The 15,093-nt window shown below is 38.7% G+C and overlaps 1 protein-coding gene across 1 annotated transcript in view; it reads right to left on the bottom strand.

Annotated features, from left to right (window-relative positions):
• Positions 1 to 252: 252 nt before the first annotated feature.
• LOC124359060 (uncharacterized protein C2orf42 homolog) overlaps positions 253 to 15,093 on the bottom strand; it is a 50,101-nt gene continuing 35,260 nt past the window's right edge. Inside the window, 4 exon segments of the mRNA XM_046811466.1 lie at positions 253 to 498; positions 2,444 to 2,587; positions 2,991 to 3,141; positions 13,073 to 13,246. Coding sequence (XP_046667422.1) covers positions 2,463 to 2,587; positions 2,991 to 3,141; positions 13,073 to 13,246 — 450 coding nt within the window. The 3' untranslated portion in view covers positions 253 to 498; positions 2,444 to 2,462.

Genomic DNA, 15,093 nt, shown 5'->3' with positions numbered 1-15,093 from the left:
TATTTTTTAGTGTTCATAAAAAAGAGTTCTATTATGTATTACATCTTGTGGTTAGTTTCAGAGACATTACTCTTTTTACATAGTAGAGATGTCATACAACATCCATACTCTAGGAAGTCCAAGAATTGTTGTAACTGAGTATAATCATCAAAATTCCAATTTACCAATCACATAAGTTCTTTAAAGGTGAAACAATATTTAAATCAGCAGAAATCAAACAGAGACAAAATGGTGTGAAAGAAAACTAGATTAAAGGTTGCAACATTTTTAATAAGACCAGCTTCGCAATCCTATCAGAAATAACAATACCATATTTATAATCTGTGATATATATTATGTATATAAATAGATACAAATAAAGCAGCTTAAATAATAAATAAGCTAGGCTTAAACTAATCTAAGTTCGTACCACAGGTATATATATTAAAGTATCTGAGATCAAGTACTGTACATGAGTAGACTTTGTCCATCAGGGTAGAAGAAGGGCCAAACAAAATCCTGAAAGAATAAAACAATTGAAGAAGTAAATAAATTATTAGTATTTAACATAGTGTAAGCTTTCTCTAAAAGTAAAATAACAAAATCTTGAAGGTTATTCCATCAGCAAATACAAATTAAAAATTTAAATCATAATTCCATAAGAATTAATTTAATTACGCTTTAATACTTCACCAGGTTTGCTATCTTAAAAAAAAAGATCCTAAATAAAAAGATATTTCTACTTTTTATTAGTGTTATTATTATGTATATTCAGAAGATGACCTTGATGACAAACCCAACAACACACCTAAAGTCAACGACTAGGTTTTAGTCAAGATTCGAAGCGAGGGAAGTCCAGCTTCTATTACTACAATTGTCATGTCCAAAAAAATTCAGTGATGAATTTTTGATCAAACTCATGAAGAGGAATGGGAGAAAATTTGTGTGGCAGTAGTGGAAGACATTTTATCTGTTGAGTTAACGGACATTATTACTGTTCTGGAACAACCTGATATAAATAATAGACAGCAATATGAATTTGCTGTATCAGAAATGTATCAGTTAAAACTAGCTTAAGATCTAATGTGTGTATGTTTGTGTTCCAACTTCTCTCTACAGCTTGTTTAAGTGTAATAAATTTAAAAGCTGACATGTTATTAAAATTTGTTTGTTTGTCACTTTTGCTTAGGCTGAAAATTATTCTTTAATCAACATTTAAACATTAATGACTAAAAAACTTGTTTGATTAGCTAACAATAATAATAACAACAATAAAAGAACTGAAAAAAAAAACTTTGTCTAAATAGGGCACGATACTCTACTCTGGTCACCAGTGTGGACAGTGTTCAATGTTTTCCAACAATTTTTTACCAAAAATGTTTTGTTTTGTGCTTGACTACTATTTTATCGACATTATGGACTTAAAAGCTATTTATCTGGTGAGTTAATGGACATTATTACTGTTCTGGAACAACCTGATATAAATAATAGACAGCAATATGAAATTTGCTGTATCAGAAATGTATCAGTTAAAACTAGCTTAAGATCTAATGTGTGTATGTTTGTGTTCCAACTTCTCTCTACAGCTTGTTTAAGTGTAATAAATTTAAAAGCTGACATGTTATTAAAATTTGTTTGTTTGTCACTTTTGCTTAGGCTGAAAATTATTCTTTAATCAACATTTAAACATTAATGACTAAAAAACTTGTTTGATTAGCTAACAATAATAATAACAACAATAAAAGAACTGAAAAAAAAAACTTTGTCTAAATAGGGCACGATACTCTACTCTGGTCACCGGTGTGGACAGTGTTCAATGTTTTCCAACAATTTTTTACCAAAAATGTTTTGTTTTGTGCTTGACTACTATTTTATCGACATTATGGACTTAAAAGCTATTTAATTTGATAACTTTACAAAACAATTCTAAAAAACATAGTTTGAAATCTGCAGTACTTGAACTGTGCACATTTTGGAGAATCACGTGACTGAGACCCGATCATTTTTACGCTACTGTTGTAGTTGTTGTTGTGTTGACCTTAAAGAAGCTTTTTTTGATGAAAACACAAACAATTGTCACTGAACACTAAGTTGAGGCTGTTTGGGGGATTACCAACATCTTTTCTTTTATTATCTTTGCCGCAAGTGAGCGGACATTGTCGTACACCAAAACATGTTTCTCGATAGTTTAAAAATTCAATAAAAATATCATAGAGAGCACTTCTTACTACAAGTGACAATCAGAATGATGTAATAAAACATGGAGAAAGAGTACAAGCACAGAATGAATAGGGAAAATAAACAAGTCAGTATCAGGCCAACTCTCCTACACATCCTCTAACTGATGTTTAATGGTATATTGTAATAACTACTACAGATGATATGAGTTTAACTTTACCTAAAATTCTACATTTAACTGATTGTCATAATTTAACTACTTTTGAACCAGATAATTATAACTGACCAATCTAAGTGAGTTCGTGCTATGGCCTCCGGTGACCAAACTCGAAGGTGATCTTGAGCTCTCCCACCTTGGTCTTGGGCAGGATGTCAGGGATCCACTCTATGATCATTGGAGTCGGCACTTTCTGGTCGGGAGCAGTGTTTCCTGGGCAGAAACAAAACACCTGTGAGACTCGAAATGTTACAATAAAGTTGAAGTTTCCTGTGGATAATTACGGTGGATTGTTATAGCAACCTGTTATAATTTTGAAAACTTTGAAGCATAACAGATTTATCAGAGAAAAACATTTACAAACCTCCTTCCAGCCAACTTATTTCTCTGTTACCTAGAAAACTGAATTTTGCATATTACAAAACTATATTATACCGAATTTTAACAAAGATAACAGTCAGTATTAACAATACGATAAATACTTGTTACATTACAGAGCTTACTATATTATTGATTTCAATTATAACTCATTATATTATAACAAATTATAATTTAAAACACCTGACATTTTTTTAGGTAATATTAAATATATATTTATATCATCTGTTATACTCACCCACTTTCAGAAATGTTTTTAGCTCCATCGGCTTTATTCTTGGCGCATTGTCCATTTTGGAATAGGCTTCATCTTTTAGATTTGATGCTTCATAAACATCGTAAGTACCATCTTGATTTTCAACAAAACTTCTTGTAATTTCTAAAGGCATCTGAAAAAGATTCAAAATTATTTACATGTTATCATTTATTTATTTATTTATTTCGACGGCAAACTCCAATTTTATACAGAAATAACAAAAAATAGTTATGGACAAGATGTACTAATGTTTTCTTAGGAGCTAACAAGACAGAGAGCAAATAGTAACATACAACAAGGAGGCATGACCAGCAAACAACACAGGCAACATCTGTACAAGACTGGAAATTGTAAGGCTAGTACTAGGACTAGGAAACTTTATAGCAATAGGACATAGAACATATAGCCTAAGGAGAGCTATTAAAATAAGAAACAACAACAATTAGTTAAATACTATGAAGAATAAACCGTAAATAAACTATATAAAAAGGACTAACATCAGTAAATAATCTAAGACAACAGTAGGATAAACTAGAGTGGGATTGAGTCAACAGTGTATAGGGCTGCAGTTTTTATAATAACTAAGAAATAAACTATATATACAGGGTGACAATTAAGTCTGGAACCTCTTTTTTAATTTTTGAACCACAATATAAAAAAATACCAAAAGTCACGAGACATTTCATGAGTTTCTGCAGCAGATCTAACTGATTCATTTGGATTCTCGACGAAAGACTGAAGAACATCTAATGATGCGGCTTCACCCGTCACTGTTGTTGGTCTTCCAGTTCTGACACGATCGTTAACACTACCAGTCTCTACAAAACGGGCCACTGTCTTTATTACTGTGGACTTAGAGATAGGATATCTCTCTGGAAAAGTATCATCGAATAAATTTTTAGCTGCTTCATATGATCTTTCATTATCTCCCCACCCACGCATCATTAAAAGAGTTATCCTTTCACGCTCACTAAGTGACATAACGGTAAATAAACAAATTAATAACCAATTTTAAAACTTGTTAATAACTGAAAATTATTCCATCTGCATAACTAAACCTGCTGAAAGCTTCAGTGCAACTGAACTGTTACCTTCCTAACAAAATACAGATAACAACGGTTGCAGTCAAAGTTCACTTGGGGGTCAAAGTTCACTCTTTGGGAAAACCCAAAGAGCCACTTTCACATTCTAACTGTAGTTGTGTTATTGGTAATAATTATTGATTCCTGGCTTCGATTACTAAATTGTCAGATGATGGGAGGGGAACATTTTGAACACTTACTTTGATCACAGGTACTTAAAAATTGGTGTTTACTCATAATACTTAATAATTTACATTGTTCAATTGTTTTAACATTCAAATAGCTATAACTACTGAATGAATCCACCTTTTGAAGTCCGGTTTGCGGCATTGTACTCTGCTAAGTAAGACCTTTAATTTGATACCAAACTTGACCTATGCTGCTATTTAAGAATTTTGTCTGACTCCTTGTGGACCGTCCCCCAAAGGGATTATCCGATCGGTAATTGGGCAGATGTGTGCGTTACTATCACCAGTAAGCACGTGTGAACTTTGGTATTTCTTTCTATTGTGGTTCAAAAATTAAAAAAGAGGTTCCATACTCAACTGTCACCCTGTATATATATATATATATATATATATACTAACAACAATAGAAATATCAGGTAACAATAACAAGAATAGAGATTAAGTGAACAGTGAAAAGATCTACTATTTAAATTGATATAACTAACAGAAAGACTATAAATACCATAACAAATAAAAAATAAAATAAACAACAACGAACAGAACTTAAAATAGAAACTGAAGAGGAGGCACTAGCACTATAATGAGGGGAGTCGACGGCCCCAGCATTAGGTAACGTCGCATAGAGCAATCACTTTCCTTCTGAACCATGGTACAGAATCGTGGAAGAAATCCAGATGAGTTCAAGCCACCCCACCTGCGCGCATGAGACGCGACATACCGTTAAAGCGAGAATAGTTGGTGGTATTGAGGCGTCTGCGGAAGATTGTCATTGAGCGCAGACCTCTTGTAACACAAATGTCAATGGAGCTGAGCAGTTCCGGGCAGTCTACGAGGCCATTTAAAAGCTTGAACAAGAACAGAAGATCAGCGTGGGTGGCGACGAAGATGTAGTGGGATAAGGCCAAAATGACTCTCGACATCAGAGACAGGTGTAGTGCGGTAGCTGAACCCCAGTCTTGGACCAAGCATCCTGATGAACCGGTTCTGAACATGTTGTAGCTGTTCCTTGTGATTTAGTTGGTAGGGGGACCATATAACGGAACCATACTCCAGGAGTGGGCGCACCAAAGATTTAAACAGACTAACAATGGACTGAGGTGAGTTGAAGCTTCTTGTAGATCTAAATATGAAAACCAATAGAGAGCTAGCTCTTGAAGCAACATGTGCAACATGCTCCGAAGGACTAAGTGAAGGAGTCATCATTACACCTAAATCCCTTATTTTGTCGACCCTACGCAGGACACAATTGTGCAAGATATAATTATGTTGAATGGCTCCTGCACCACGCTTGAAAGAAACTGCAACACATTTCTGGACGTTAAGCTCCATGGAGTTATTTTGACACCAGTTGACAATATTTATTAGGGATTGTTGCAGGGCAGCTGTACCGAACGGAGTGGAGACATCACAGAAGACTTTAATATCATCGGCAAACATCAAAAATCTAGAGCTATTAAGCCTCTCCAATATCATTAATAAACAGGTTGAAAAGCAGGGGCCCGAGGTGAGATCCCTGAGGTACACTAGACAGAACATAGAAGGGCATCGAGGTATGGCCATCACACTTGACAATCAAAGTTCTTCCAGTAAGGTAGCTGTCCAGCCAACTGAGCAGGGGACCCCGCACACCATAGCCAGCAAGTTTAGCAACCAGAAGACGATGATGGACTTCAAATCAAATCTGTTTTATTGCTGAGACAATAATACATCATATGGCAAACGTCAATTAATAATAATATCCTAAAATTTCAGTCATTCATACTATAATACACATACAGACATACAATGTTTAAAGTCACACCTCTTTCATTCATCGCCAATGCAACCCACTTCGAACAGCGGTGGCATTCTTCAAATTAGGCGGCCTCCCAGTTGAAAGCCAAAACTCACCTGCATTATGAAACGCTTGAGACACCAAGAAGCGTTTTAGGCGAGTCTTAAATGCCTTTGGCATTGGAGCATCTTTGATTGGATTGGGCAGTCTGTTGAGGAATTGAACACCCGCTTGTGAAGGCAGGCGTTCATAAACCACCGTTCTGTGTCTACCACTTCGGTAGTTTGCTCTGCCACGTGTCTCATACATGTGTATGTCTTGTCCTCTGGTTAAGGTACATTTATTCACACAAAACATAGTTGTTTCCAATATGTAGAGACATGGCAGAGTCAACAGCTGCAATTTCTTGAAAACTTGCCTGCACGACTCTCTGAATTTGATTTTAGCGATGATTCGAATTGCTTTTTTTTGGAGTCTGAAAACTCTTTGGAACTGAGTGTTAGCGCAAGCTCCCCAAAGGATCACTCCATAGGCCAGGTGGGAGTATATCAAGCCATAATACGCCGTAATCAGTACCTGACTCGGGCAGTATTTTGCTAAAGACCTCAGAACAAAGATGCCTGAGCAGATTTTGGCGCAAACATGATCAATGTGCACATTCCATGTCAGTCCTCAATCAAGGTACATTCCAAGGAAATTTGAAGAGTAGACTTCGTCCAGTGTGGAGTCAGCCATCAAGATGGCAGGTCCGCATGCACTGGTTGCCCGCAGTGCGCAAAGAAAAATTTAAAACGTTGGTTTTTGAAGAGTTTATTGTGAGGTTGAGGCTGTTGAAGTATTGGACACAGTTGTTGATATCAACAAAAGCCTGTTGTTCCAAAACTTCGCTTGATCTTGCATTGAAAAAAAGAGTCGTATCATCTGCAAACTGCACTGTTCTTCCATGCAGAAGCGATGATTCTATGTCGTTGACATAAAGCAGGAAAAGCACAGGACTGAGGATAGACCCCTGGGGGACTCCATATGTAAGATCTATTGGTTTGGATGATTTATTTGATATCTGGACAACTTGGGATCTGTGGCTTAGAAATGAGCTAAGCCATTTAAAAGGCACGCCTCGAACGCCGTGGGACTCAAGTTTGTCGAGCAGTATATTGTGGTCAACGCAGTCGAATGCTTTGGACAGATCCAGGAACACACTCATTGTGTGGTTCCGACATTCAATCCCCTCTACAATCATATCGACAAGACCAACGAATGCGTCAGTTGTCGATTTACTCTTTCTGAACCCAAACTGTTCATTTGAGAGCTGATTTTATTTGTCCAAAAAGTGAAGCATTCTTATAAGAAAAAGCTTTTCAAAAATTTTGCTGAATACTGGCAAAATTGAGACAGGCCGGTAGTTATTTATAGAGGCTGGATCGTCTTTCTTTAAAATTGGAACAACTTTTGCAATTTTGAGGAGAGAGGGAAACACTCCTGTTTGGAATGAATAATTTACTAATTCAGTTAAGGGTCTCACTAAATGCTTGCAGCATTTTTTAATGAGCCATGGGGACATCAGATTAAGGTCGTTTGACTTTTTGGCTGGGAGCTGCTGGATAATTAGGTGAAGCTCATCCTCAAAAACAGGCGCCAACACCATTGATGCTGCTGGGCTTTGCCTTCGCGAGGGGCGTACTTTAGGGTCAGATGGCCGTTGCTTGCCCGTTAGCAACGGATGCGAAGAACTCGTTAAACCGACTGGCAATCTCAGTCTCATCCTCCACAAGCCTATCCCCAACTTTAATTTTTATTTGTTTGTATGCATTTGTTTTATTGTTTATGATGCCCCAAGTTGTTTTAGAAACGTTTTTTGAAGAGAGAATTGATTTGGAGACATCGAGTGCTTTCGCAGCTTGGATCACTTTCTTATATACTTTTTTATAATTCCTAAAAAATATTTTGAACTGTTGATTAGAAGTGTTTTTATAAATTTCGGACATAAATTTCAGTTTCTCTCTAGAAACTAAAATTCCTGGTGTGATCCAATTGTTTTTTGAATTTTTGTCACAGACATTAATTGTTTTTGTAGGGCAGCAGGTGTTAACGTGGAAATTAAGAGTGTCGGGAAACAATTTAAATTGTTGCTCAACGGGTTGAGATGAATTTAGAAAATTACATCTTTCTTTAGAAAGGGAAGCGTTAAGGTGAGCGATGTTTTCTGGCCTTATGTCTCTTATTGTTTGTTTAATTTTGGGCTCCCTTGTAAGTTGTATCCCACTAATGACGGCCTCTTGGCCGTAGTGGTCAGATATAGCTGTATCCACCACAGACACTGCGACACTTGGGTGATTGGTGATTATGTAGTCGATTACAGTTTTGGTTGTAGCCGTCACTCTCATGGGAGATTTGACTAGCAAATCAAGCTGAAATGACCTAAGTAAATCGACCAAACGAATTGTTGCATGGTGAGTGTTGTCCAACACGTTGATGTTGAAATCCCCCATAATGACAAAATGCTGACGTTGGTTCGTCAGACATGTCAGTAATTTTTCGAATTTTGAAAAGAAGGTGTCTTCGTTTCCACTGGGAGACCTATAAATTCCGATCACGAAGAATTTTGATGTTTTTGTTTGTAGTTTGATCCCGACTGCTTCGAAATCTTTTTCGATTGAATCCTGGATCGGAAAGGGGGCAGACGCAAAATTTGTTTCAGAAAAATAGCAACTCCTCCTCCTCTGGAGTGGGATCGGCAATACGCAGAAACCAATTTATAATTTGGAATTTTGCACAGTGCGATGTTATCCTTGTTGAAACCGTTTTCCGTTATTACAAGAAGATCTGCTTTCAGATCCTCGCACATGAGTTGGATTTGATCTAATTTGTTGGTTGCAAATTGGGAATTTTGATGAAGCAGCGTTACTTCCGTTTGTCTGTGTGTTTCTGATGGTTTTTAGTAGTTAATTTTGTCAGCTGATTCAAAGTAGGGTCCCTAAAAAAACCGAGTCAATTCCAGCTTGCACAAGATCCGCAGAGCGTCCATTGGTCATCAACGGTGGAGATTTTACTGCCTCCGCGTAGCTGTTGTAAGGCAGCGTCCAAGGCCCATCAGGACCAAGCGGTACACGGTCAACATCGGCAGCAGATGCTGTTAGCAGCAGAGACGGCGGCGGCGACAGCAGTGATGGAGGCGCTGGTGGTGATGGAGGCGGTGGTGGTGATGGTGGCGGTGGGGGTGATGGAGGCGGTGGGGGTGGCGATGAAGACGTTTGTGGTGATGGTGGTGGTGGTGATGGTGACTGGTCTTCAGTGGCTAAGCTGGCCTTCTTCAGGCCGGCCACCACCAGTTCGGCAAGCATCCGCTTTCCCCTCATAGTCAGGTGCTGGCCATGGCGAGTGAAGTGTCGCCTTCCGATGGCGTTGAAATCCAGCAGCACAGACCCCTTACACCTGATACACAGCTCCCTTATGTAGTTGTTAACACAAGTCGTCTCTTGGTTAACGAGGTGGGAGGGGGGGAGGTCGTGGCGATAAGGCACTGTTGATACCATGACCTTGGCTGTACGGATGCGCATGGAGATCTGGTTTTCCAATTGCTGGTAGATGGTAGACGACCGACTGGCTCCGATGTCATTCGCTCCGGCAATCAGAATGCTACAGCTTCCCGGGGGAGGAGGTTGACTCCCCTCAACCACACCCAACAGTCCGGCTCCAAGCTTGCAGACGCCGATCACAGCCGTCTCTGCGGTCACCAGGGACTGGACCATCCCAGCCATGAAGCGTGCATGACTATCACCCTCAATAGTTACTGCACGAAAAGCCACTGGTACGGTAGATGTTGAGATATGAGGGGGTATTTTAGATTCGTTTTTGTGACCAGTGTTAATGATTTGTTTATTATTAAAAGTAGTGTGCTGCAACTTCGGTTTATGTGTTTTCTTTTTCCTTCTTCTTTTCCACTCTGGTGAACCCATTTTCACTACCTTTGGACAAATCTTCCAGCGCCTCATAGTTATTTGAAACTACTATATTAGATCTAGGGATTTCCTGAACTAAAGTTTTATTTTCCTCTTCTAGACATCTTATTGTGGCAATCATTTTTTAATTTCTTCTCTGAGAGTTTTTCATTCACGGCAGGGTCGTTTTAGATCTTGTATTTCTTTTTCAAGGTCGGCTATTTTCTTAGACTGCACTAGGCCTATATTATTTTTAGAGACACCAGGGAGTTCCTCGGTTTGAGCTGATGCATTTACATAGTTCGTGCAAGATTTTTTCAGAGGTGTCACCGATTTTGAGGATGTAAATATTGAATCCGTGAATTGTAAAAGTCGTTGGTCTGATTCAATTGAGTGATCGAGGATAACTTTAACCTCGGTCTTAAGCTTGGCGACTTCTGCTTTCAACCTTGCGTTTTCTATTAATATTGTGTTTTCCAAAGCTGGTTGGAGTGGTGTTGAAGGCGAAGCAGACGGCAACGTAGACGGCAGCATGACGTCGGGGCCGGGCGTGGAGCAGGCAGGAGCGCGGGACGCGGGCAGTACAGCAGAGTCAGGCTGTGGTGTGGTGGGTACGGGTGACACAACAGTCGCAGGCCGCTGCAGCGATGACAGTGTACGCATGGTCACTGGATGCACGCCGCTGTGTTTATCATTGCACACAGTCACCTTAGTCATGTTTACATCTGATTTTATTGATGCGCCACAATTACGGCCTAAACATTGCCAAGAACTGTCTCCAGATTTTAGTACTCTGTGCAGCCTGTATTTGTAATTGTTGAATAATATACATGGTTTACCAGCTTTGGTTTTTTCTATTGAAAACATTGTTCAGTTGTAAAATAAATATATAGACTTATATTGAATAAAATGTTAATAAATAATATAAAATTTTAACAATATAACAAATAGATAAAATATGAATGGTAAAACAATGGGGTTAAAATTTTATAAATTAAAATAAAGAAATCGAGCAATAAAAATATACGTCCTTGTCCGAGAATCGAACTGGGTAACTCAGGTATAGACTGCCGCAGCTATACTGACTACGCTACAGCCACTTGACGGTAGTAAGCGTCCAGTCAATTCATACAGTGCGGCGCTCCGTAATAGACGAATGAAACAGGATTTAAATTGTGGTTAAGAACTTTATATCAGTTGCTTACTTACAAGACAAATATTGTTTAGTCCTTATGCACATTCCACTTGTAATATAAATAAAATAAATGTTCCGAACGTGGCAACTGTCAATAATAAACGAAAACCCGTTTAAAATTACGGAGCGACGCGACTAGCATGTTTACCGTGTAGGACCAGGCCTACCTACCTTTGTCGAAGGCTTTGGCGAAGTCGAGGTAAACGCAGTCGACTTGGTGGGAGACACCAAAGGCAGACATTATGTACTCGTGGAACTCAAGTAAGTTGGATACAGTAGATCTTTGACGCAGGAAACCGTGTTGAGCAGGCGAGATTCACTTCCGTAGATGAAAGTAGAGGTCGTCCAGAATGACACTTTCAAACACTTTGGCAACGGTTGATTGGATGACAATTGGCCTATAATTCCTCACGTTGCCACGAGCACTAGATTTAAAAATGGGAATAACAAATCCACTCTTAAGTGCAGAGGGAAAAATACCTTGGGCTAGCAATGCCGAAAACAGAATTGCAAAATGGGGAGCCAATGTATTTTCCCTTGTTGTGGTCGAGCGATTCAAGTCTTCATTGAACGTCAAAGGGGAGAATGGAGCAAGTAGAGATAGACATATTCCAACCAAAGTCAAAGTCAGGAATGGGAATCACTGCATCATTGAAAACAGAGGAGAAGTAATCAGAGAAAAGATTACATCTGTCAGCAGCAGAACCAGCCTCTCTTGTATCGAAGTGCAAACAAGAAGGAATGGATGGGTTTTTCTTTAGTCTGTTTACGTGCGACCAAAAGGATTTGATGTTCGACGGTATATCGTCTTCGATCTTTTTCAAGTAATTGCTAAGGCAGACCCTTGCAAGGCATTTGCACTGGGCTCTTAGATTCCGAAACTTGTTCTAATATGAGACATTGCCAGTGGCCTTAAACTTCCTATGAGCAATTTTTTTCATGATGGTTAAATGTATAAGTCCCTTAGAAAACCACTTAGGGAATGAATTAGAGCAGACTATTTTTAAAGGGGTATTTTGTCTCACAACAAGTTTCAAGTGGTTGCAGAACTTATCAAAGTCAACGTCAGCATTAGAACAACTGTTCGACAACGGTAAGTCGAGGCGTTGCGTAGCACGATATATAGCATCAAGGTTGCATCTTCTAAAATCAAGAACATATCCCGATGCAGCAGTGTCAGCACTCCTTTTACCCAGAATAGAAAACGATAATGCAGGATGATGTCTATCGTCAAAAACGAGAGTTTCTTCAGCAGAAGCAACATCAGAGACAGGTACAGAAGAGAAGATCAGATCCAGAAAGACTCCTCGATAGATGGGAACCGTGTTGATCTGGGTAAGATTGTGAGTAGCCGCTAAATTCCTTAAGTAGCTAGATACATCATCAGCATCCAAAACATCCGGAGAGCTCCAGTCTGCATCAGGCAAATGAAAATCACCAAGCAAGATTACATCGTCGTAGAAACCAGAGGACACGATAACTTCATCAACAGCATCACAGAAACTTGAGTAAACATTTGCAGGCTGGCTCGGAGGAATATATGAGAAGCCGCTATACAAGCAGCAAATAGATATTCAGTACCACAAATAGGAACAGTCAGCATGTGACTAGATATAGTATTGCGGACTGCCAAGATAACACCACCGCCGCTGAGTTTGGAGCTTGTAGATCATTAGGTACTTATGCACTCACTCTTGATTATACAGGAACATTATGGAAGCAATGGTGTTTCTATACATTTTTATAGTTATTTAAATAGAAAAAACAAATATCGTATACATATATAATTACAAATTATAATTACAATTATAATTACTGTATACAAAACTAAATAAATGTACAAAATTGTATTTATATTGTAATGCTAATAGATACGTATATACATACCAGTGGTGTTTCAAAGATCTGCTTGCAGTGGATGATGTTGTTGATGTGCCATGTGTATTTGGTAAATGTACCGAGTGGCACAGCATGTTTCCTTACAAAGGCTGTGGTTGTGTTCGGTAGTCTTCTCTTTTTGCCACCGTACGATATCCTTTCACGTAGGCAGTCAAAAAATTCCTGCAATATAGAAACTTAAAAGAATTATCATTATTAAACATAATTTATCTCACATTACAAAAGTGCCTTGAGAATAGGATGTGAGCACCTGTTATAAATATGTCAATCCATTACATGTACAACACTTAAAAAGCAGACCAATAAAAAACATTGTTTAAAAATCCAATTTTATAAAAATTCCAATTGTTTCTAATTGTTAAATTTTGCTATGATCCTATATTGTAAACCAATATATATGTTTTTTTCTTGGTGACTGTTTTCCATGTTTCAAGCGGCACTCCGGGTGTGTTCCGCCTACCTACCGTACAGTGTCTGAGCCTGCCGTCCTGGTTATTGCTGGAGTCATCCCCGACCAGCTTTTGGCAGGGGAGAGGAAGACAAGGCGAAATCGGCAAGGACACTGCAAGGACTGAGGAGCGCTCTCATACGTACCAGCAGTGGCAAAACAGCTGGCAACAAGACACCTGTTGACGTTGGACTGCCAAACTTATCAAACAAGTCCAACCATGTGTAGAAACGGCGGCATGGCGAGGTGACCTCACAATGTTTTTGAGTGGTCACAGCTACTTCTGGTCATACCTTCACTGAATCGGCAAGGCCGTTTCACTGGATTGTATTTATTGCTCAGGCGTTCCCGACAATGCGGAACACACTTTCTTCCGCTGCCCGTGTTGGGAAAGGCCCCGCCTTGAAGTGAATCAAACTTTCGGTATGATTTCAGTGGACACGGTCTGTGACCCGATGTTGGAGAGCGAGGACTACTGGTACTGCTGGTCCAGCTTTGCATAGGGTATACTCCGCACCAAAAAGAGTAATCTGGACCGGAATGTGGGACAGATCCAAGATCCAAACGGCTAGATAGGTGCGAGCCCTCTGGGCGTAAGCCAAAATTAGGCCTAGTCCAAAGTTTAAAGCGATAAGCGGTTTCCAGGCTAGAATCTTAAGAGTAGAGGAGATTTTTAGTAGATATTCTACGTAAGTAGGAGTTCCACACTACAGGCTGGCCACCTGTGTGCGCAAAAGCATTTTCCTACCTCTCCCTCAAAAAGAAAATAAATAAATATTGTAAACCAAATTACTTAACTATTTTCAGTTTAAACCAGTTTTAATTTTTTTATACCCTTTCCAAAAAGTTATCAAAAAGGCTAGGGTTCCGATTTAAAAATTTGAGTTGGGTGGCCACTTCCTCCACCAGGGGACAATTTTATAAAATTTTAAATATGAATCTTTAAACAAAAAGTATTTTCTATTTTTGTATGAACACTATGAACACTCATATTAAACCATTGAAAACTTAGCAGGGAGAAATTAAATCCATAACCAAACACAATTGGACAAGAAGTGGACATACCCCTCATGGTATTTGACGTAATATTACGTTCGTAGTGATTGCGTAAAAGTGTGCTACTGATGTAATGTTAGGCATCGCTATATTGTTCCTGATTTATTCTGTTTGTTGCAATATCACACAAGAAGCACTTCTATGGCAACAGCACGTCACACAATTAGTTCTGGCGTTCTCTACTAGATGTCAGCACTTCGTTGGTCCTCTTTCATGAGTGTCTGCACCTTGGTGAGTTGCTGTAGTCACACAGTGCAGACAGCTATTGCGTGTTGTTGCATGTCACCTGTCCTGGAGTATTTTATTGTTTTATTTCCAGTGTTTATTGTAGCATGGAAATATCCACTACACAAATAAAATAGACGATTGGCTTGGTTTGTGTAATGATGAAATGAAATGAAATATGTCTTTATTTGAGGTGAAAATAGGGCCTCACGGCCCTTTCTTACATTTAACCTCATATAGAAGACACAACAAAATATTCTTATTTTTTAAATAATAATAA

Source organism: Homalodisca vitripennis, chromosome 4 (genome assembly GCF_021130785.1).
Source record: "Homalodisca vitripennis isolate AUS2020 chromosome 4, UT_GWSS_2.1, whole genome shotgun sequence".
Lineage (NCBI taxonomy): Eukaryota > Metazoa > Arthropoda > Insecta > Hemiptera > Cicadellidae > Homalodisca > Homalodisca vitripennis.
This window is presented reverse-complemented; position numbering and strand designations above follow the sequence as displayed.